The 22,900-nt window shown below is 38.8% G+C and overlaps 1 protein-coding gene across 12 annotated transcripts in view; it reads left to right on the top strand.

Moving 5' to 3' along the window:
- Positions 1–22,900, top strand: part of Mphosph9 (M-phase phosphoprotein 9) — a 51,496-nt gene that overhangs the window by 15,193 nt on the left and 13,403 nt on the right. For 8 of the 12 annotated variants that reach the window (XR_013434862.1, XR_013434865.1, XR_013434864.1 and 5 more), the window contains exons 8-15: positions 1,548–1,654; positions 5,357–5,817; positions 6,635–6,793; positions 10,137–10,224; positions 12,911–13,126; positions 15,672–15,719; positions 17,104–17,168; positions 19,064–19,165. Coding sequence is in view for 9 of the 12 variants with exons in the window: in XM_078039305.1 (XP_077895431.1) it covers positions 1,548–1,654; positions 5,357–5,817; positions 6,635–6,793; positions 10,137–10,224; positions 12,911–13,126; positions 15,672–15,719; positions 17,104–17,168; positions 19,064–19,165 (1,246 nt within the window). In the remaining 3 variants the exon portion in view is untranslated. Of the gene's footprint in view, positions 1–1,547; positions 1,655–5,071; positions 5,198–5,356; positions 5,818–6,634; positions 6,794–10,136; positions 10,225–12,910; positions 13,127–15,671; positions 15,720–17,103; positions 17,169–19,063; positions 19,166–22,900 lie in introns of all 12 variants that reach the window. The other 4 variants (XM_078039306.1, XM_078039304.1, XM_078039310.1 and 1 more) reach the window with 3 other exon arrangements.

The following is a 22,900-nucleotide window of genomic DNA, read 5'->3' as shown; positions in this document are numbered from 1 at the left end:
CCACAAGGTTCTGGTTTGTTGGTTTAGTTTTTTTTGCAGCTGGCTGCATTTCCCACTCCATGGTGATACCACACATAGGGTAGGAGTATGGTTTGTGTGAAGGCATCACATGTTGTGGCATCCCCTGGTAGCCATGACTTTCTTGCTTGCATTAATAAGTCTGTAAGGACAGAGGAATGAGGTACTTTTGCAACAATTTCAAATGGCTGCAAAAATCATCTCAGCCTTTTTAAGTTTCTCCAGAATGAATTAATAAATTCAGAGCCTCTGTGAGCCATTTTGTGCAATCCTTGGTGAGCTATTCTGATCTGAGTGGCTGACAAGTTTAGGTAGCTCTTCTCATCTTTATATATTAGGGCTCCCTTCCTTTTTTTCCTTTTTCTTTATTTCCCACATCTAATTTATGAGGATGGATTAGCTTTACCTTACAGGTATCACAGAATCCAAGCCAGTTTAACCTCCTTCCCTGCTGCTACCCGTGGAAGGCCTCCCCTCCCCATTTCTGCAAGCTTCCTAACAGCCCTTGCTCCCCTGCCCCCCATCACCCTCCAACCTGTCCTCAGCAGAGTGGTCAAAGGGATCCTTTCAGAAGATATGTTAGGTATGCGACTCCTCTGCCCTGAGGCCTGCAGTGGTTCCCTGTTTCCTCAGGATAACAGAGATCCACCAAGCCCAGCAGGCCTGCTCCAGTGAGCCAAGTTCTCATTTCAGGGCTTTCTCATCAGCTGCTTCCTCTGTTGAAAGTGTTCTTCTCTCCATGTGGGGAGACTTCCTCGAATGGTGAAAATGGCCACGTACCGAGTAATCGCTACCCTCTCAGCTTGCCAACCCTGATCACCCTATGAAAATAGTCCTGCCTCCTCCCTGAGCCATTTATCCTATTATGAAACTTTGCGATGAGTGCTTGTCATCTTGCAACCTCCTGTGTATCCTGCACTTGTTCACTTCTCATTCCTTCTGCCTCGCAGCCTGGCACAGTAAAAGACATTGTCTGTTTTAAAATGTATTTTAAGGGCTAGGGCTATGACTCAGTGGTAGCGCACTTGCCTGGCATGTGTGAGGCTCTGGGTTCGATTCTCAGCACCATGTAAAAGAAATAAAGGTCTATCAACAACTAAAAAAAGAATAAAATAAAATAAATAAAAAAGTAAAGTATATTTTAAGCCAGGCACGGTGGTGCATGAGGCCCTAATCAACTCAGCGAGAGCCTGTCTCTAAATAAAATACAGAATAGGGCTGGGGATGTGGCTCAGTGGTCGAGTGCCCATGAGTTCAATCCCTGGTACCCACCCCTGCAAAATGTATTTTAAGTTGCACTAATTCATTTGGCTTTTAATAATATCTGTTTTAATATTTGCATTATTAAGTCAGGATTCTGACATGGTAAGGCATTTATTTGATTCTTTATAAAAATTCAGCTTGCTTTCCCCAGGTAGCCAGAAGCTAGTTCCTTGCTATTTTTCATCTTCCTTACATAGTATTATTATTTTAGAAAGCACTTTTGCTCTCTCCTCACTCCTTGTTGTTCTGTGCATTTGTCATGTCAGGACTGACCTACTGGAAGCTGGAGGAGAAGGACATGTATCGCTGTCTGCCTCAATCTTTAGAGAAGACATTTGTACCCTGCACCTTGGCAGACGTGTCACCGAACCAGGTAATGAACGTACGTGGGTGTGTTTGTGTTTTGTGACTGTAGTTAAGTTTTCTGTTGTAAGTTCTGTATTAGACTCATATTCCTTTGCTTACGAATTGTGTCTGACGTTTATTGCCTGTGTGATTTTAGAAAGCTTACTTATTAAAATGAAATTAAAAATGACCAGTTAGTGTTGTGAAGCTAAATGAAATGCTTTCATGCCTGTCTTCAGCTATTAACAACTTCCCTTTTTCCAAGATCTTCTGATATTGATTTTTCCATTCTGTCACATCTCCCACTGATCCATTTGTATCATAATTATGGGCAAATTAATTTGCTCTGTTTTCTTTGAATAAGAAAATAATATTTCTTTCTGTAAACATTTTATTTACTTCAGAACAACCAAATAAATAATGCCATCTTGGATGTGTGTGTGATGTACATACTTTATTTCTGTATTTTGATCAGGTAATGAGAGACAGTAGACTGGGAAAGAGAATCTAAGAAGCCAATGGTGAGGTAAAAAAATAGTGACATGTAGGAACAGACCGGGTAGTGGGGACATCAAGGTATTTCTAAGTATCAGACTCAGAAAGTGACTGGAACTAATATCCCAAACTTCAGGGAAGAAACAGAGACAGATGAACACAAGAGTTAAATGAATTTTGGGGAGGTGGGATAAACTAGTGAGACCCTGTTTCAAAATAACGCTTTTCTTTTCAATTCAGTGTTGGTTTCCATGTTTTTCTACATATCTTTCCACCACCAACAGTGATTCAATGGTTGAAATGGTGATTGAACAATTCTCTTTTTTTTTTTTTTCCTTTTGGTGCTGGGAATTAGACCCAGGGATGCTTTACCATGCAGCTGTGTCCTCAACTATTTTGAGATAGGGTCTCACTAATTTGCTGAGGCTGGTCCTAAACTTTCAATCCTCCTGCCTCAGCCTCCCAGGATGCTGAGATTATAGGTGTGTGTGCCACCACACCCAGTGGTTCGACATTTCTTTTAAAAAAAGGCCATGGTACTGAGTTTTACCTATAGTAATGGCTTGCTTTTGACTCCCCTATAAAAATCATTGCTAAACATGGGTGGTTAACCCTTTCCTTAAATAAGGGCCCTCAGAAATTCCTCTGTAGTCTCCAAGATTTTTATTCTAAGCTGCTAAGACCTATTTGAAAAGTTTTGATGGTTTTGCTTGTGAGCAGGCAGTGACCATTATGTCACAACTGTTATTTGACTTAAAGCAATTGAAAGATGCCATTAATTACCGGAGGCATTCTCACTTCAGAATATTAAAATATGAAAGAAAAGAATATTATAAAAGTAGTGAAAATAGCACCTTATTGTCATGAGCTCTAAGTGTGAATGCCAGCTGCTCACTCAGGCCACCAGGCGGGGACTCTTCAGGCTGTAGCCTATAGCTGGAGTGCTGCTACTTGTCATGAACTTCAGGACTTGTGAAGGGCCTTATGGTCACTGAGTAGAATTCCAAAACAGGATTATGGGAATTGTACATTGTAAAGGTTTAGTTTTTAACAGATTAATGTCTTTAATGCATGCATAAAAAGTATAATTAATTGTCCTGTTCAAAAGCTAGTTATAGGTTTTATTTATTTATTTAAAGTTGTTGATAGACCTTTATTTTATTTATGTATTTATATGTGGTGCTGAGAATCAAACCCAGTGCCTCACACATGCCAGGCAAGTGTGCTACTGCTGAGCCCCAGCCCCTGGTTATAGGTTTTATTAAAAAATATTAATTCATAGTAAGCCAGGTGAGATGGGACATGTGGTCCCACCTACTTGGGAGGTTAGGTAGAGAATTGGTAATCCCAGGAATTTGAGGCCATCCTGGGCAACATAAAAACAGAAAGGATTCCTGGTACGCTGCAGGCTTTGTAGGTCTGGAAATGAGACATAAGCTCAAAGGTGTATGATGAGTATCCTATCAGTAGATTTCTTGATGGATCTATAATTTCATTTGCGGTAACATCCACAGTTTAAATTTGAGGCCTAGGTTTAATTGGTACCTGTGTCACAACCTATGGGTCCCACCTTGAAATAATACAACCCTAAAGATTTACTATTTAAAGCTTTATAGTAATTCTGTGACATTTATAGCATAGTAAAGCCCTTGAGCCATATCCCCAACTGTTTTTATTTTGAAACGGGTCTCACTAATTTGCTGAGGATGGTCCTCAGAATGCTTGAGAATGATTTTAAGCTTTAGAAATTAGTGTTGAGTCTTATTTTAATAATTAAAGAAGTTTATTTTTATTGATTAACTTATTTTTTTTTTTTTTTTAGAGAATTTTTTTTTTTAATATTTATTTTTTAGTTTTCAGCGGACACAACATCTTTGTTTGTATGTGGTGCTGAGGATTGAACCCGGGCCGCACGCATGCCAGACCAGCGCGCTACCGCTTCAGCCACATCCCCAGCCCCTGATTAATTTATTTTCTTTAATTTTTTTTAAATTGTAGATGAACACAATACCTTTATTTATTTATTTATGTGTGGTGCTGAGGATCGAACCCAGGGCCTTATATGTACAAGACAATCGCTCTGTCATTGAGCCACAATCCCAGCCCCTCTTTATTTTTTTTATTATCTGCCAATTCTTAAAAAAATAATATTACCAAGTAGATGAGGAATTCTGTCTATGTATACTTGTCCCCATGTCACCTGAAATCAATTTGGCCAGAAGTTTTCTTGTCCTGCTTCAGTCATTCATTGTGAGGTTTTTTTCCTTACATGAAAACTTGGTTCTTTTTTAAGTGGGAGGGGTGTTGGAGTCAGCTTTGCATTGCTGTAATAAAATAAGTAAGATAATCAACTTAAGGGAGGAAAGGTTTTTTTTGGCTCTTGCTTTCAGAGGTTTGTTTGTGATTGCTTGGCTGTGTTGCTTTGGGGCCTGTGGTGAGGTTGTATGTCATGTCAGGAGCTTGTGGCAGAGAGTACTGCCCGCCTTGGATGCCAAGGGGCACAAAGGAAAAGGAAAGGTCCAGGGTCCCAACATCTCTTTAAAAGGGCCCACCCCCAACCTGACTTCTTTCTACCAGGCCTCTCCTCCCAGTAGCGCTGTCAGCTGGGGATCATCCTTCAACACATGAGCCTCTGGGGACATTCAGAATCCAAATTGTAACAGGAATTACCAAGGGGTCATATTCTTTGGACGTATTCATAGGCTGCTAAATAATTTAGGTTCAAATTGTCCTCTTGGTACTCATTGTTAGGAGATATGAAATTTTTTAATTCTGAAGCAACTTAACATAGAAAATTCAGCTTCCAAACTTGTATTCTTAATCTGACTGTCTAGATTTTCAATTTATTTAAAAGTCTTTCAAAAAATTTTTATGGTTCTTATCTTGATGTCAGTAAATTTTTTTCATTGTTGATGATACCAGTTAAATAATTTTGTTTCATATCTTTAAGTCTAATACTAGTAATGAGATGAAGCTCCGATCACTGAAGGATATTTATCATAAAAAGCAAAGGGAAAACAAGCAGTTACCTGAGAGGAATCTCACTTCTGCTTCCAACCCAAACCATCTTCCAGAGGTAGAGCTGTCACTGCTGAGTGGAAATGAAAGATGCTTCTGATGCTGACTCTTACCGTGAGCTTCCTTGTCCCCAGGAGGTGTAAAGCCTACTCACTGAAGGCGAGCAAAATGCCTGAGTGTGCCAAGGGAAACTTCTGGTTGTCTGTCTTATTTCTAGGTCCTTACTCTAGATCCGACGTTGCATATGAAGCCAAATCAGCAGATTTCGGGGATTCAACCACATGGCTTTTTGAATGCTCTTGATGACAGAATATCCTTTTCACCAGACTCTGTTCTGGAACCAAGTGTATCTAGTCACTCTGACATCGACTCATTTTCACAAGCAAGCAATATCACTTCTCAGTTATCCGGATTTCCAAAATATCCTTCAAATGCAAAAGCCTCATCAATGGACTCTTGGAAGAATCATGCATTCCAAAGTGAAAGTAGGACCAGTTCCACATTTCCTTCAGTGTACACTATGACGAGTAACAATATCTCAGTCAACACTGTAGATGAAGAGAACACTGTCATGGTAGCGTCGGCCTCAGTCAGTCAAGCCCAGCTTCCAGATGCAGCCAACAGTGTCCCAGAATGCATTTCATTGACTTCCCTGGAAGATCCCGTGATATTGTCTAAGTATGTATTTCAGTGACAGCTTGTAATGTTAACAGATTTTCTGTGATGTCTGATTGAATGATGAGAATGATTTTTTTTAATATTGTTTTTTAGTTGTTTATTTATTAAATAAAATTTAATAAATTTTATTTATTTATTTTTATGTGGTGCTGAGGATCGAACCCAGCACCTCACATGTGGTAGGTGAGCGCTCTACTGCTGAGCCACAACCCCAGCCCTGAGAATTATTTTTATTGAACTTTAGTAATGTATAAAGATTTAAAGATATAGCATTTTTAAGGTAAAGCATCTAAAAACTAAGTAATCTGTCTTTTTCACTTTATTGTCAGCTTTTGGGGGATTAGAGACAACTGCTGACATAGCCAGTAAATGGGGGATTGAACTAAGGGGCACTCGACCACTGAGCCACATCCCCAGCCCTATTTTGTACTTTTAAAATTTAGAGACAAAAAAACAAAAAAAAAAAAAAAAAAAAAAGAAGAAAAGAAAAAAAAAATTAAAAATAAAATAAAATAAAATAAAATTTAGAGACAGGGTCTCACTGAGTTTCCTAATGCCTTGCTTTTGCTGAAGCTGGCTTTGAACTTGTGATCTTCCTGCCTCAAACTCCTGAGCTGCTGGGATTACAGGCCTATTGTGTATTTTTATATCTTTATGTCTAGAGGATGCTGAGCACACGGAGCATCTGCTTGTTTCCTTGGGGTGTGCACAGGAAATAGACTGCACTTTGCCCATGAGAATGAGTGTGCTCTTGGTTTCTCCTGTGGGAAGGAGAGGAGGGATATGCTTTCTCAGTCATGTGCTTCACTCTCACCAGCAGGATTAGGCAGAACCTGAAGGAGAAGCATGCTCGGCACATAGCTGATCTTCGAGCTTATTATGAGTCTGAAATAAATAGTTTGAAACAGAAGCTGGAGGCAAAAGAAATTTCTGCAGTTGAAGAGTGGAAGAAAACCAATCAAATTCTTGTAGACAGGTAAAACTTACATTAACTATGAAGTTAGTGTTTTTCCAATTTGGATGTATTGCCTCTACATAAGTACAATCTATGTTGTGATAATAAACCTTCTGAAAACATGTACTTAGGATTCAAAATTTTAACAGATACATTTCCTAAGTAATTTTTTTTTTTTGGTACTGGGGATTGAACCCAGGGGCACTCAACCACTGAGCCACATCCCCATCCCTGTTTTGTATTTTATTTAGAGAGAGGGTTTTGCTGAGTTGCTTAGCATCTCACAGTTGCTGTGGCTGAATTTGAAATTGCAATCTTCCTGCCTCAGCACCCAAGCCTCTGGAATTACAGGTGTGCGCCACCTGTGCCCAGCCACCCCAGCTTTTTTCAAACTGAAAATTGCAAACAGGGTCATATATTGCAAGCCAGCTGTGATACCAGATATTATGTCACAGTTGCAACCCTGGGGACAATGTTCTCTAGCATGGCAGAGTCAGTGTGGTAATAAAAACAGTAGAATGCAGTTAATATGCACTTGACTATCTAAGTGGTCTTTCTTACAAGAGCAGTCTTATTCCAGGGTGGGATATACCTGAATGATAGAGCACCTGCCAGGCATGTACAAGACTCTGGGTTCAATCTCCAACCAGACCTCCCAACCCACTAAAAAAGACCAGTTTTTCAGTATTTTTTCTTTGAAGGGTATTAATGCATAGTGGTTAGAAGCATAAACTCTAGAGCCTGAGTATTTGGCTTTAGAATCTCAACGAAGGGGCTGGGAATGTAGCTCAGTGGTACAGCATGTTCTTTGTATGCATAAGGCCCTGAGTTCCATCCTCAATACTGCAAAAAACAAAAGGTTCAGTGAGGCCCCTTACCCCCATGGGACCTTTAATCTAGGAACCCAATTTTCTTAAAAAAAAAAAAAAATTTTTTTTTTTAGTTGTAGTTGGACATGATACCTTTATTTTATTTATTTATTTTTATGTGGTACTGAGTTCCGAACCCAGCTCCTTGAATGTGCTAGGCAAGCGCTCCACCCCTGAGCCACAATCTCATCTCCTAGGAACCCAATTTTCTGTCTTTGTTATCTCATCTGTAAAATGGTACTGTTGATCATCATAACTCATAAGATTGTGAGAATAAATGTTATATGTTTAACATAGACCTGGTATATAATCAGTAATAAAAATAAGACTTTTATTCCCAGTATATCATTGAACACTAAATCAAAATGGTGACTGAATTCTATATATTTTGTTATTTTGAGGTTCTATAATTTACAAAGGAAGTCTTTAAAAAAAATATTCATACAAAGTTTGAAATAGTACACAAGAATGTAATCAGTGTAATAACCTCACTGGGTACAGTGTCACATGCCTGTAATCTCCCAGAAACTCTGGAGGCTGAGAAGAAGGAAATCAAGTTGGAGGCTAGCTCCAACAATTTAGTGAGATACTGTCTGGGGATGCCGCTCAGTAGTAAAGCACTCCTGGGTTTAATCCCCAGAAACAAAACAAAACAAAAAAAAAGAAGGTCAGCTTTCCTACTCCAATACCTGGTCTCAGCGTACTGTATTTAATCTTTCATATCCTTCCAGAAATTATAATGCATGTGCGCACGCGTGCATATATGTACACATTTGTTTTTCAAACTCAAGTCAAGCTATTTCTTCCTTCTTTCCTTCTTCCTTCCTTCCTTTCCCCCTGCCCCTTCTCCTTTCTGCTGGGGATTTATCTCAGGGATGCTCCACTACTGAGCCACATCTTCAGTCCTTTTTAATTTTTATTTTGAGACAGGGTCTTGCCAACTTGCTTAAGGCCTCACTACATTTTTTTAAAGATCATTTTTTAATATTTATTTTTTAGTTTTCGGTGGACACAACATCTTTATTTTATTTTTATGTGGTGCTGAGGATCGAACCCAGAGCCCTGTGCATGCCAGGTGAGCGCACTACCGCTTGAGCCACATCCCCAGCCCTAGGGCCTCACTACATATTTGAGGCTCATTTAGAACTTTGCTGTCCTCCTGCCTCAGCCTCCCGAGTTGCTGGAATTACAGACATGTGCCACTGTGCCTGGCTTGTGAAGCTTTCTTTCTTTTTAAATTTTAAACACTAAATCATACATAACAAAATTCACCATTTTGAAGTGAACAGTTCAGTGGCCTAAGTGTCTACATCATTGTACAACCATCATCATCATCTATCTCCAGAACTATTTTCATTTAGCAAAACTCAAACTCTTTAAACAGTCACTCCCTGTTACCTGTTTCCCCCAATCCCTGGCAACCATCATTCTACTTTCTTCCTTTGAATTTGATTACTCACATAACTGGAATCATGCAGCATTTGTTATCTTGATCCTGACTTATTTCACTTGGCATGATCTTTTCAAGGTTTACCGTGTTATAGCATGTGTTAGTTTCCTTCCTTTTTCACATTCAATAATCCATTGTATGAAGTACCATGTTTGTTTAGCTGCTTATCTATTAAAGAATGCTGTGAATAGAGCTGCTGTGAATACAAGTGTATAAATACCTGTTTGTACCTTGCTTTGTACTCTTTTTTTGTGTGTGTGTGCTGGGACTGAACCTGGGCTTCATGCTTGCTAAGCATGTGCTCTACCACTGACCTATTCCTCATCCTCGTTGCATATATTTTTAGGAATCTCTTCCTATTTGTGGGGGTGTACAGGAACTGAACTCAGGGGCACCCACCACTGAGCCACATCCCCGGCCCTATATTGTATTTTATTTAGAGACAGGGTCTCACTGAGTTACTTAGTGCCTCACTTTTGCTGAGGCTGGCTTTGAACTCCCAATCCTCCTGCTTTAGTCTTTTGAACTTCTGGGATTATAGATCCTATTGTTAATTTAACCTGTTATTTTCTCCAGATACTAGACCATCTTCAGAGTCTTTGGGATATATTTTACTATGGTGGCATCCTGGATCTCATCTAACATTTGAGAATTTGTCTTATATTACATATTTGGATCGGGTTTATATAATACATTTTTTTTTTGAGAATTTTTTTTATTTTTATTTTAGTTTTCGGCGGACACAACATCTTTGTTTGTATGTGGTGCTGAGGATCGAACCCGGCCGCACGCATGCCAGGCGAGCGCGCTACCGCTTGAGCCACATCCCCAGCCCGAGAATTTTTTTTTTTTTAATATTTATTTTTTAGTTCTCAGCTGACACAACATCTTTGTTTGTATGTGGTGCTGAAGATCGAACCCGGGCCGCACGCATGCCAGGCGAGCGCGCTACTGCTTGAGCCACATCCCCAGCCCCATATATATAATACATTTTAAGGGAAATGTTTTTATTTTGTAATTGAAACTAAACTTTTATGTTTTTTAGATGTGGCCAATTAGATAGTGCTTTGAATGAAGCTACTGGTCGTGTGCGAACGCTTGAAAGTAAGAATAACTTGTTGGAAATAGAAGTGGTAAGTATTATTTTTTTCTCATGATTGTTCTAGTGGCTTAATGTTAAAAAAAACCTAGTTATTAACTGAACTCCAGAGACATATGATTAGTTTTATGATAACCCTGCTTACCTGTATCTTTTCCTTAAGAATCACTTATGAGCTGGGCAGTGGCACATGCCTGTATTCCCAGCAGCTTGGGAATCTGAGAGAGGAGGATCATGAATTTGAAGCCAGCCTTAACAACTTAGTGAGGCCCTAAGTAACTCAGTGAGTTCCTGTCTCTAAATAAGATGCAAAAAAGGGCTGGCTATGTGGATCAGTGGTCAAGTCCCCTGGGTTCATTATCCAGTACAAAAAAACCCCAAAACTTATTAAGTTTGCATTTTGAGTTCTACTTTACCCTTTAAAATTCCTCTTTTTTTTTTTTTTTGGTGCTGAGGCTTGAACTCAGGGCCTTGTACATGTGAGGCAAGCACTCTACCAACTGAGCTATATTTCCCAGCCCTAAAGCTTATTTCTTAATTGGGATGTAAGTTGCATACCATAGAACTCATTCTTTTGAAACGTGCAGTTCAGTGGTTTAATATATTCAGAATTGTAGAACCATCACCACAATCCATTATAGAATATCCTTAGCCATTGCCCCCAGTACTCTCCTCAGTCCCTGGCCACAGCTGCTCTGCTCTGTGTCTATGGACTTGCCTGTTCTGAACACTAATGCAAATGCATCATAGACTTTTGTGTCTGGCTTCTTTGACTTAGGCTCATCCAGGTTGTAGCATGTATCAGGACTTTATTCGTTTTTATAGTTGATTAATATTCCATTATATCGATGCATCACATTTTGTTTATTCATTCATCATGTGACTGATATTTAGATTCTTTCTCCCTTTTGGCTGCTTATGAGTGAAATTGCTATGTTTATGTTCAAGATTTGTGTGTGTGATGTGTATGTGTGTATGTATGCTGGAGATGAAAGATTGAATCCAGGGCTTTGAGCATGCTAAACATATACCTTATCACTGGGCTACACACATAGTCCTGTGGACAAGAGTTTATGTGCATATTTTTAGTTTTGGTTTTTTTGAATATGTAATTTGAAGTGCATAAACTTTACTCTTAAATTATATCATTCTGTTCTCCTGTATTACCAAATTTTATTCTTTTTGTACATTAGCTTATAAACAAAGTTTGTATGTAATCCCAGCGGCTCAGAGGCTGAAGCAGGAGGGATCGCAAGTTCAAAGCTAACCTCAGTAACAGCACAGCCCTAAGCAATTTATTGAGATTGTGGGTTTTTTTGTTGTTGTTGTTTTGTTTTTTTGAGAGAGAGAGAATTTTTTAATATTTATTTTTCAGTTTTCGGTGCACACAACATCTTTGTATGTGGTGCTGAGGATCGAACCCGGGCCGCATACATGCCAGGCGAGCGTGCTACCGCTTGAGCCACATTCCCCAGCCTGAGATTGTGGTTTTTTTTTGTTTGTTTGTTTTTTTAATTTTTTAATATTTATTTTTTAGTCATTGGTGGACACAACATCTTTCTTTGTATGTGGTGCTGAGGATCGAACCTGGGCCGCACACATGCCAGGCGAGCGCGCTACCGCTTGAGCCACACATCCTCAGCCCCTGAGATTGTGTTTTTAAATAAAAAAATAAAAAAAGCTGGGGATGTGGCTCAGTGGTTAAGCCCCTCTGGGTTCATTCCCTGAAACCATTAAAAAAAATGTGCATTTTGTCTGTATGTTGTTTCTTTTTTTCGTTTTTGTTTTTATTTGGTACCAGGAATTGAACCCAGGGGCGCTTAACCACTGAGCCATATCTCTAGCCCTTTTATATAATTTATTTAGAAACAGGGTCTCACTGAGTTGCTTAAGGACTCACTAAGTTGCTGAGGCTGGCTTTGAATTCAGGATCCTCCTCTCTTAGCCTGTCAGGCTGCTGGGATTACAGGCATGCATCACTGCACCCAGCTTGTTTCTGTCTTTGATGTTTTTTTGTTGTTGCTGTTTTGTTCTGTTTTTCCAGTTATTTTTGTCTCCTTGAGTGTAAGCTTGACAAAGTTAGGCATTATCTTGTTTCTCTATAATCTTGTTTTGAGTTGGGATCTTTCAGTGTTGCTTTAGGCTTGTCTCAAATACCTGGGCTAAGGTGATCCTCCTGCCTCAGCCTCCTAAGTAGCCAGGACTACAGGCATATGCCATCACATCCAGCTTTAATCTTACATTTATAGTGCTCTGCTGCCTGGCAGACAGTGGGTATTCCAGAAATAATTTTTGAATGAATATTAACATATTAAATGCATTTTGAGTTTTCTGTTTTCACGTTGTGACAGTGGAGTAAGAAATCCTTCCCCCAATTATTAAGGCTGGGCAACATATTCCAGCTATATGTACAGAATGATCTCTCTTGTGGCTGTGACAGTTTTGTCATTGAGGTGATCTAGAGGCACTGCTATCTTAGTGAGTCCTTAACCTCAGATAGTAGCTTTCTGTCTTAACTTGTGATAACTTCATGAAGCTATTCTAGTAGAGTAATATTTTCTGGTCTTTTCATCTCAGGGTATTAAAAAATACTATTTTTTTATTTCCATTTGTATGTTTCGAATTTTTTATATTTTAATGCATGGGCATTAATTTCTAGCTGCTATTGAAACATCTATTTTTTTCATTTAAAATAATTTATTTTGGTCTTTACCTTGTAGAATGATTTGAGAGAACGCTTTAGTGCAGCCAACAGTGCCTCCAAAATTTTGCAGGAACGAATTGAAGAAATGAGAACAAGCAATAAAGAAAAAGACAATACCATCATTCGACTAAAATCTAGGCTGCAGGATTTAGAAGAAGCATTTGAGAATGCTTACAAACTTTCAGATGATAAAGAAGCAAGACTAAAACAAGAAAACAAAATGTTTCAAGATGTGAGTAACAAAAAATGGTAACTTAATTACATGGTTGGCTAAAAGTGGTTTACTTAAGTCTTGTACTGTACAAGCTATTATTAGGACTTTTTCCAAGTTTATTTTGGTTTGGGGTACCTTGGCTATAGCTGTAGGTTTATACCCTCCTGGGGAGGCAGCTTGGTCTTGTCTTAAAGCAGAAAGTCAGAGCTCTAAAATGCTGGCCTTGCTCCCACACCGTCTGTCTTTAGCAGACCAGCTTTTGAGCTATCATGACGTCTGTCTGGCAGAGTAAAATATTATGAACCAGATTTAGAACAAGTTAGATTTAATTTTTTCACTTTGATTTAATTTCACTTAAAATTTAGATTTCTTGGTTTAAGGGCATAGCTCAGTGGTAGAGCAGTTGCTTGGTGCACATAAGGCTCTAGGTTTAGTCCCTAGTACTGCAGAAACACACCCTCCCCCGAAATGTGCTGGGTTTCTCTGTTCTAAAAGGCTCAGGGGTCACTCCAGTTAAACTGGGCTGCACGAAATAACCACATAAGAGACACAAATACCTTTTTCTTTGGGGTTGCTGTGACGGCTGCTCTGACCTTAAGGGTCCACAGAAAAAGAGAGAGCGAGAGCATGCACTGACCCCTTTTATTGAGGAGAAGCTATTCAAATGAGGCAAGGGGTCAGGTTTCAGGGGGCTGAGTTTATCTTCATGATGTCCACTGTCAGCAGGTTGACTGACACCTGGGTAAACCACATCCAAGGGCACAGTAAGAGAAGGGGACACACACAAGGCACTTCCATGGAAGATTCTATCCTAAACAGGGCAAGGGGTTATATTACAAAGGAACAGGTGAGCGAAGCTTCACCCATGGGGCTGTAGCAAGACACCTACCTTCGGACCCAAGAAGGGTGGGGAAAGTTCTGCCACATTTCTGCCACTGAGCGCCTCAGCATCCAGCTGGGGAATGTAACCCAGTCACGTGAAGGTTGGTCTCCCACAGAAATGTATTTATTTAACATTAATACTGGATGGTTGTAGGTTGTATCTTTTTTTTGTTTTTCTTAATGTCTTTTTTCAGATTATTATGGTACATAAGTAATCTGATACTTGATAGGTTTAGAAGTGCCTCTTGTTCCTTTTTTAAAAAATATATTTTTAGTTGGTTTTTTTTTTTTTGCTACCTTTCCTATCCCCTACTATCCCCCCTCCCCTCCCCTCCCCTCCCATCTTCCCTCTCTACCTCCTCTTATTTTTAGTTGTTGATAAACCATTTTTTTACTTGTATGTGGTGCTGAGATTCAAACCCAGTGCCTCATGTGTGCAAGGCAAGCGCTCTACCTCTGAGCCACAATCCCACAACTCTTGCATTTGTGATGAGCCAAGGTGAAATTGCTTAGAAGAATATAACGTACCATGTAGATGCAAATAATTCTTAGTACTGTTTATAGCTGGGCGTGGTGGGGCATGCCTGTAATCTCAGCTTCCGAGGGGCAGAAGGTGGTGACTGAGGTAGGAGGCTCAGAAGTTTGAGGCCAACTTAACAAAATGAGGCCCCTCACCTATGTCTTTTTAAATAAATTACTTAGCTATGTGAAATTTTCAGCACTCTGCTTTTACTCTATTGAACAAGCAGCAAAATATAATGTGTAACAATTCTAAAAAACAACAGTATAGGGCTAGGGTTGTGACTCAATGTTAGAGCGCTCCTAGGGGAAGCCCTGGGTTTGATCCTCAGCACCATATAAAAATAAATAAAATAAAGTTATTGTGTCCACTACAATTAAAAAATAAATATTTTTTAAAAATGCAGGGGCTGGGGCTGTAGCCAAGTGGCAGAGCACTTGCCTAGCATGTGTGAGACACTGGGTTCAATCCCTAGCACCACATAATATAAAGGCATTCTGTCCATCTACAACTTCAAGAAAATAATTTTAAAAAATGCAGAAAAGGTGGGGTTGTAGCTCAGTGGTGGAGTGCTTGCCTAGCATGTGTGAAGCACTGGGTTCAATCCTCAGCACCACATAAAAGTAAATAAATATAGTTTAGGAAATATATATTTTTTTATTTTAGTTGAAGATAGATAATTGAAGATAGTTGAATAAATAAATAAATAAATATATTTTTAAAGATTAGTACAGATTCTACTTTTGAAAATACTTAAAAGGCCTTAACTAACATCATCATCATTATTGTCATTATTTTTACTTTTTAAAAAAATTGTTTTGTAGTTGTGGAGGGACAGAATACCTTTATTTTATTTGTTGATAAATGATGTGGTGCTAAGGATCGAACCCATTGCCTCACACGTGCTAGGCAAGTGCTGTGCCACTGAGCTACAGCCCCAGCCCTGTTTTACTTTTGAAATTTCAAACTTAAAGAAAACTCACAAGCATAAATTAGGAATTGTTTCTGTATTGCCTTTACCAGAATCACCAATTCTGTGTAGTCCTCTATCTGCATGACATTGGCATTTTGGGAGGGTGTGAGCTGTTATTTTGTACACTATCCCTTAATTGATGTTGTGATGTTTAATTTTGTGATGCAGTTCTTTGTTTTTCCTTGTAGCTCTTAGGAGAGTACGAGTCCCTTGGAAAAGAACACGGACGAGTAAAGGTAATGGATGAGGCTGCCTGTCCCGGATTTCATTTGAGGCAAGAGCCCCGTCCTGGGGACTAAGGAGCCTGTCCTCCTCCTCCACTCCTCCCTTCCTCACCCCATACTGTTTGAACGGAACTACTTACTCTTTCTGGGTGGATACTCTTTTTTTCCCCCAAATGTCTGCCCTACTTAACCCACAAGTTTGTTTCATTAATTTAACAGACATTTGCTGACTGGCTCTTCCCTTTGTGATGAGTGGAGGTGAAATTGTTTAGAAGAATATAACTTCCATGTAGATGCAAATAATTTTTAGTACTGTTTATAGCTGGACGTGGTGGGTTATACCTGTAATCCCAGCTCCTAGGGGGCAGATGGTGGTGCCTGAGGCAGGAGGCTCAGAAGTTGGAGGCCAACTTAGCAAGACCTTGTTGAAAGGCCTGGGGTATAGCTCAGTGGTAGAGTGCCCACCTAACATGCATGATGCCCTGGGTTTGATCCCCAGTACCACCAAAAATAAAAAATAAAGTAAAAATAAATACATGTCTCCACACAGTTTACATTTACAGTTTTGAGTTTTTCAAAACATGAATGTTTTTTTGTGGGTATGAGTTTATGAGTATATTCATTTTATCTGAATTCTTAATTAGAAATCTGTTTGGCATCTGCATATATGAATCTGTGAAATCTCACAATGTACTGAAAGTAGAGTTGAGGAGTTTCTGTTGCCTGGAATTCAGGGTTGTGAATAAGGTTGGTATGAAGGCCCATGTAGCTCCACAGCCCCTCCAGCCTGCCAAGGGCTCTAGGGGTTCAGGGATGACTCACACTATATGTCAAACCCATTACTGCAGGGATCTGTTTTATCATTCTATTAAGCTCTTAGTTATTTTTGTGGTTAAAATACATCCATTGGGATTGTTTCTAATTTGACAAAGCATAATGAACTTGACTTGGCATACTGAAGTGCTGTTGTAGGCCTGTGATCTGGGCTCTCTCTCCTTCCCCCTTTGTTGTCTGCATTGGTGCACTCTGCCCCTGAGCTACAGCTCTAGCCCTATCTATCTATCTATCTATCAATTTATTTATTTATTTATTTATTTATGGTGCCAGGGACTGAACCCAGGGACACAACCACTGAGCCTCATCCTCAGCCCTTTTTTGTATTTTATTTAGAGACAGGATCTCACTGATTTGTTGAGGTTGGCTTTGAACTCATGATCCTCCTGTCAGCCTCCTAAGGTCTCATTAAAACTATAGAGTATGCAGAGACTGACCTTGGGAATATTTGTATAATTTGTATAATTCATAGCTAATTGGTTTGGTCTTAGTTTTGTCTCATGCATTTTAAAGGATACATCTGAATACTTCAGTTATCTGAATTTTTTCTTTATTTTCACAGGATACATTAAATATAACTGAGAACAAACTGCTTGATGCACAAACTCAGATTTCTGATTTGAAAAGGTAAAATACCTCTAATTGTTCCTTTACGTGTCTGTATTAAAGAATTTTTGTTTTCTTGAGGATTTTTAAATAGTTTGAAAACTAGCTTTATCCTAGTCTTTCTAGTCTTTCTCCTGACGTGGAATACATTTGATCTTAGCCAGAGATTTTTTTTTAAATTGTTGATGGACCTTTATTTTATTCATTTATTTATATGTGGTGCTGAGAATCGAACCCAGTGCTTCACACATGCAAGGCAAGTGCTCTACCACTGAGCCACAATCCCAGCTCCCTTAGCCAGAGATTTTTGAAGTGATTAGAACAGTGCTGGTGGTGATTGAGCCTCAGGGATGAGCACTACCCCAGACATTGAGTGTTTTTAGCATTGGTAAGATCTGAGTGATATTTAACCTCTGAAAAGAACTTTAGGAAGCAGTTAGTGATCATGGGTTTTGGGTTTTTTTGGCACTGGAAATTAAACTCAGGTACTCTTACCAATAGACTGCATCCCAGCCCTTTTAAATTCTGAGACAGGGTCTCACTAAGTTGCTCAGGCTGACCTTGAGCTAGTGATCCTCCTGTCTCAGCCTCCTGAGTTGCCGGGATTACAACTAGGTGCCACCATGCTGGCTCACTTATTTTTGTGATCCAAAAAGAAAATGAAAGTTTCAACGAAGTTTGTGGTGATCCACTTTCAGAAAGACCCAGTTTAGAGACTATATTAATCTGACTTGCTTAATTAAATCGGAAAAGAGTCATAAATAATCCATATTGCAAATGATTAGAAATATCTAAATTGACTTTAGAGCATATTTTACGTTTGTGTTTGGATATAAATAATGTCCCTCATTTAGAAATGTTGCTGCTGTCTGAAGGACTCCTCACAGAGGAGGACAGACAGCTGTCTAGAGTTCTCATCTTCCTGACTCTGCCCTGTGAGCCGTTCATTCAGTGAGAGCTTCCTTATCAGATTGGGATAAACATCAGCCCTAAGAGCTATTCTTTCTCAAGCCTTCCTTGCATCAGGGTGGGTGAGAATTCAGGTTTAAAGACATATACAAAGTTTAAAAAAACAGAAGGCAAGGATATCCTGGAAATAATAAACTGACCTGAGTATTCTTCTGCTGGTAAACTTGAAATGGACTTTTATTCTGAACAGCGTACAAATGAGACAAACTGCTTATAAATTGAGAGTTGTTGGGGTATTTTTCCCTTGGCCTTTTTTTAAAATTCCAGAGTTTTTTTTGGGGTACTGGGTATTGAACCTAGGGGCGCTTAACCACTGAACTACATCCCCAGGCCCCACCCCTTTTTATATGTTTTTTTTTTTTTTTTGAGACAAAGTCTCACTTATGACCTCGATAAATTGCTGAGGCTAACTTTGAACTTGTAATCCTCCTGTCTTAGCCTCCTGAGTTGCTGGGATTATAGGTGTGTACCATCACATCTGGCTTAGAAAGTTTTTTTCAATAGCTGTTTTCTGTTTCCATGTTTGTGAAACTGTTACCTTTTATACTCTGCATGCACAAATACATATTTGTCACAAATATTAGGATGCAGTTTATTTGATATTTTAATTTATTTTTATTTCATTTATACCCTGCATGTTTTTGATTTGTAATCAAAATTATATAAATTTTTTTACTTGCCCTATTAAGTCTATTTGTTGTTCCATTTTTATTTAGTTGTAGTATATGAAATGTTTCTTTGAACATTTTTGTACTTGTTTTTCTCTTTTTTTTTTCCTGATTTTGTTCAGCTTTTAAAAATTTAATGATGGTAATTTACCATGAAAAAGGTTTATGAAAAAAGACAACTCTTGTAATCTTTTCCAAGAGGGACTGCTTTGTAAGTAACTGTAGTTGAGCATATTTTCAATTTGTTGAAATGTACTTATTTTATTGCTTTTGAATTAGGACAATCTCAAAACTTGAAGCTCAAGTGAAGCAAGTAGAGCATGAAAATATGTTAAGTCTTCGTCATAATTCTAAAACTCATGTGAGACCCTCACGTGCCAAGTAAGTTATTTTATTTAATCTTGGTAAAGCTAGAAGTAGGTGCACACTTCTAAGAAAGCCATGGTTGAAAGAACTTGGATGTGTATAAGCTGGGCTCAGTGCCATATTCTTATAATCCCAGTGACTTGGTCCTGTCTCAAAATGAAAAATAAGAAGGGCTAGGAATGTTCTCAGTGGTAAAGTGCTACTTTACCAGTCCCAGTACCAAATTTGAATCCCTGAACCAAAAAACAAACAAAAAAACCTTAGATGTGTATAAAAAGTTAATGATTAGATAATGTCAGTGTTCCTACACATAGGCATTTACTAAAGTAAGGAAAGAATAGGTTCAAGTTGGGAAAAGGAAATTTGGAATATTTTGTACTTGACTCTTCAACTGTGGGACCTTAGGCAATCACATTTTTTTTTTCCCCTGAAGTTCAGTTTTATTTTCTGTAAAACTAAGCTAACATCTGAAAAGGTCTTTTAGCCCTAAAACTCCAAACATCTTATTAATGGCAGAACTTGTAAAGATGGATCTGCATTAGGTTGTATGTATTTTTCTTAGTTATTTCAGAATTAGCATTGCTATAATCTCAGAGTATTATTTTTTCTATCCCCACCCCAGTGGTACTGGGGATGAACCCAGGACCTCACACAGCCTGGAAGCTACATCTCTAGCCTTTAGCCTCTCAGGTTGCTGGGATTTCAGGCATGTGTTACCATGCCCAGGCTTAGAAGATTTTTGAGTGGTAAAATAATGTCATTTGATTTTTACTTTTTAAATATTTCTTCCATGAGGGAAGGATGGAGAGAAAAAAAGAGTAGAAATAGGGGCTGGGGATGTGGCTCAAGAGGTAGCGCACTTGCTTGGCATGTGCAGGGCACTGGGTTTGATCTTCAGCACCACATAAAAATAAAATAAAGATATTGTGTCCACCTAAAACTAAAAAAAAAGAGTAGAAATGGGGAGACTAGTTAGGCTACTGCAGCATTAGGAGAGATGATGTTAACTGGATGGTAATCATAGGCATGAGAGATTCTGGAGATGAAATCCACAGAACATGGTTGTGAATTGGCTGGCAAGGCAAGAAGAGAAGGCTCAGAATAGCTCTTGACTTCTTATTGAACACCTAAATGTGACACATACAAAACTAGGGAAGGGATCAGAATTTTCATTGTGAATATTTTCATTTGAGATTCACATAGATTCCAGGCATCAAGTGGGTAATTTTTTATATATATACTACTAGGGAGTGAATCCAGGGGCACTCAACCACTGAGCCACATACCCAGCCCTTTTTTGTACTTTATTTAGAGATAGGGTCTCACTGATTTGCTTAGGACCTCACTAAGTTGCTGAGTCTGGCTTTGAACTTGTGATCCTCCTGCCTCAGTCTCCCAAGCCTCTGGGATTACAGGTATGTGCCACTACATCCAGTGGTAATTATAAACTTAAGTTTGGAGCTAAAAGTAAGGTCTTAGGCTGGAATTGTGAATATTGAGCCATTTTTTTCTGGGTGGTGCTGCAGCTACAGGATGGATGGGAATTGAGGGTGTTTGGTGAAAAGTGAGCTCAGCAAAAAACCCTGAAGAAACCTGTTTTGATACTGGGTAGAGGAGTTGGCAAAGGAATGAGAAAGAGCTGCTTGAAAACTGGGAAGACTGAAGCAGTCCCTGGTGCCGAGTGCTGCCCAGAGGTTCAGCAGTGTGAGGACTGACGGCATCTATTGGATTTGTAAGGTAGAGGCTGCTAATGCCTAGATTTGGGAAGGAGTGATAGAAGTCAAACCCATTTGAAGTGTATTAAAAAGTGAATGAAAACAATCTAAATGTCCAACACCTGGAATATCCATGTGTTGTAATATATTTATAGATGACACTATACCATGTGACAGAGGTTGGCAAACTACAATCTTCAGGCTGAATCCTGAAGAATAGTTTGTACATTTTAAATGTTTGGAAAAAATATTTCATGATATGTGAAAAATTTATGGAATTCAAATGTCAGTGTCTGTAAATAAGTTTTCATTGGAATGTAAGCAAGGTCATTCATTTATTGATTGTAGTTGCTTTTGCACAACTGCACCAAGGTTGAATAGCTATGATGTTTTTCTTTTTGAGGTGCTATAAGTCTAACTGAGAATATATGTGTTCCTAGGCAGTCACTCTACCACTGAGTTATATCTGCAGCCTTGTTTTTGTGTACTTTAGAATGTGTACAGCTGTGTGTGTATCTTACGGGTTCACACAAATGTAGTAAAAGTATCAAAACATGCTGAGCACACATTTAGTAATAATTTTTTTTTTTAAGGAAGAGAAGAATGAGTTTGTAGGGGTTCCCCAGGGACTTTAATTGTATCTGTAGTGTCTCTCTATGTAAACATGTGAAGGGACCAAGTGTAGGTGCACCCCTGCTATTTCAGCTACTAAGGTAAGGCAGGAGAATCTCAAGTTCAAGGCCAGCTTGGACTACTTAGGGAGACCCTGTCTCAAAAATAAAAGGATAGGAACTGGGGATGTAGCTCAAGGTAAAGCATTTGCCTAGCATGTATGAGATCCTGTGTGCAATCTCTAGAGCTGGAAAAAAAAATCTAAAGGATATGTAACAAATAATTAAGATTTCATAATATTGGATGGCCATTGTGTGAGTATTACCTGCATATCTATGCATGCTTGAAATATTTTATTATTTTAAGTGAACAGGAACCAATAAAGAATGAGCATTCAAAATATAAAAGAATTTTTACAGCCTAATAGGAAAAATACAACCTCCTCAGTAAAAAAAAAATGGTAAAAGAATATCAATAAGCAATTTACAGAAATAGAAACCTAAATGGCTAATAGAAGTGAAGAGATGCACATTGTGATGAATAGGGAGGAAAGTACAAATTGGAACAGTAATAGGGTAGGGTCCTTGTCAATGGACTAGCCAGATGTACAACCTGATCATCCCAAAGTCTGGCAGAGATGTGAAGAAATAGGAACTCAAACTAGTGGTTGACTGGATGTCAGTGTAACTCATCTGGAGAGTGATTGATAATAGCCAGAAGAGTGAAGAGGATATATACACCCCAAATTCCATATTTCTTTTCTTTTTTTTTAATTCTAATTAGTTACACATGACATTAGGTTTTCTGTAGTGGTTGCATTTTGACACATTGTACACAAATGGAACACAACTTCTCCATCCTTTGGCTGTACATGGTGCAGTGTCACACCAGTAGTGTAATTATACATGCATATAGGGTAATGATGTGTGTCGCATTCTACTGTCCTCCTCATCCTACAATCCCACTCCTCCCCTTACTCTCCTCTGCACAATCCGAAGTTCTCTCATTCTTCTCTATCCCCCACCCACTATGGATCACATCTGCTGATCAGAGAAAACATCTTTTTTGTTTTTTTGGGGGGGATTGGCTTATCTCACTTAGCATGATAGTCTCTAGTTCCATCCATTTACCTGTAAATGCCATAATTTCATTCTTCTTTAAGGCCGAGTAATATTTCATTGTGTATATGTACCACATTTTCGTTATCCTTTCATATGTTGAAAGGTATCTAGATTGGTTCCATAGTTTGGCTATTGTGAATTGAGCTACTATAAACATCAATGTGGCTGTGTCACTGTAGTATGCTGATTTTAAGTCCTTTGGATATAAATCAAGGAGTGGGTGGTTCCGTTTTAAGTTTTCTGGGGAATCTCTATACTTTTTTCCATAGTGGTTGCATCAATTTGCAGTCCTACCAGCAATG

The sequence above is a fragment of the Ictidomys tridecemlineatus genome, chromosome 2 (genome assembly GCF_052094955.1).
Source record: "Ictidomys tridecemlineatus isolate mIctTri1 chromosome 2, mIctTri1.hap1, whole genome shotgun sequence".
Taxonomy (NCBI): domain Eukaryota; kingdom Metazoa; phylum Chordata; class Mammalia; order Rodentia; family Sciuridae; genus Ictidomys; species Ictidomys tridecemlineatus.
This window is presented reverse-complemented; position numbering and strand designations above follow the sequence as displayed.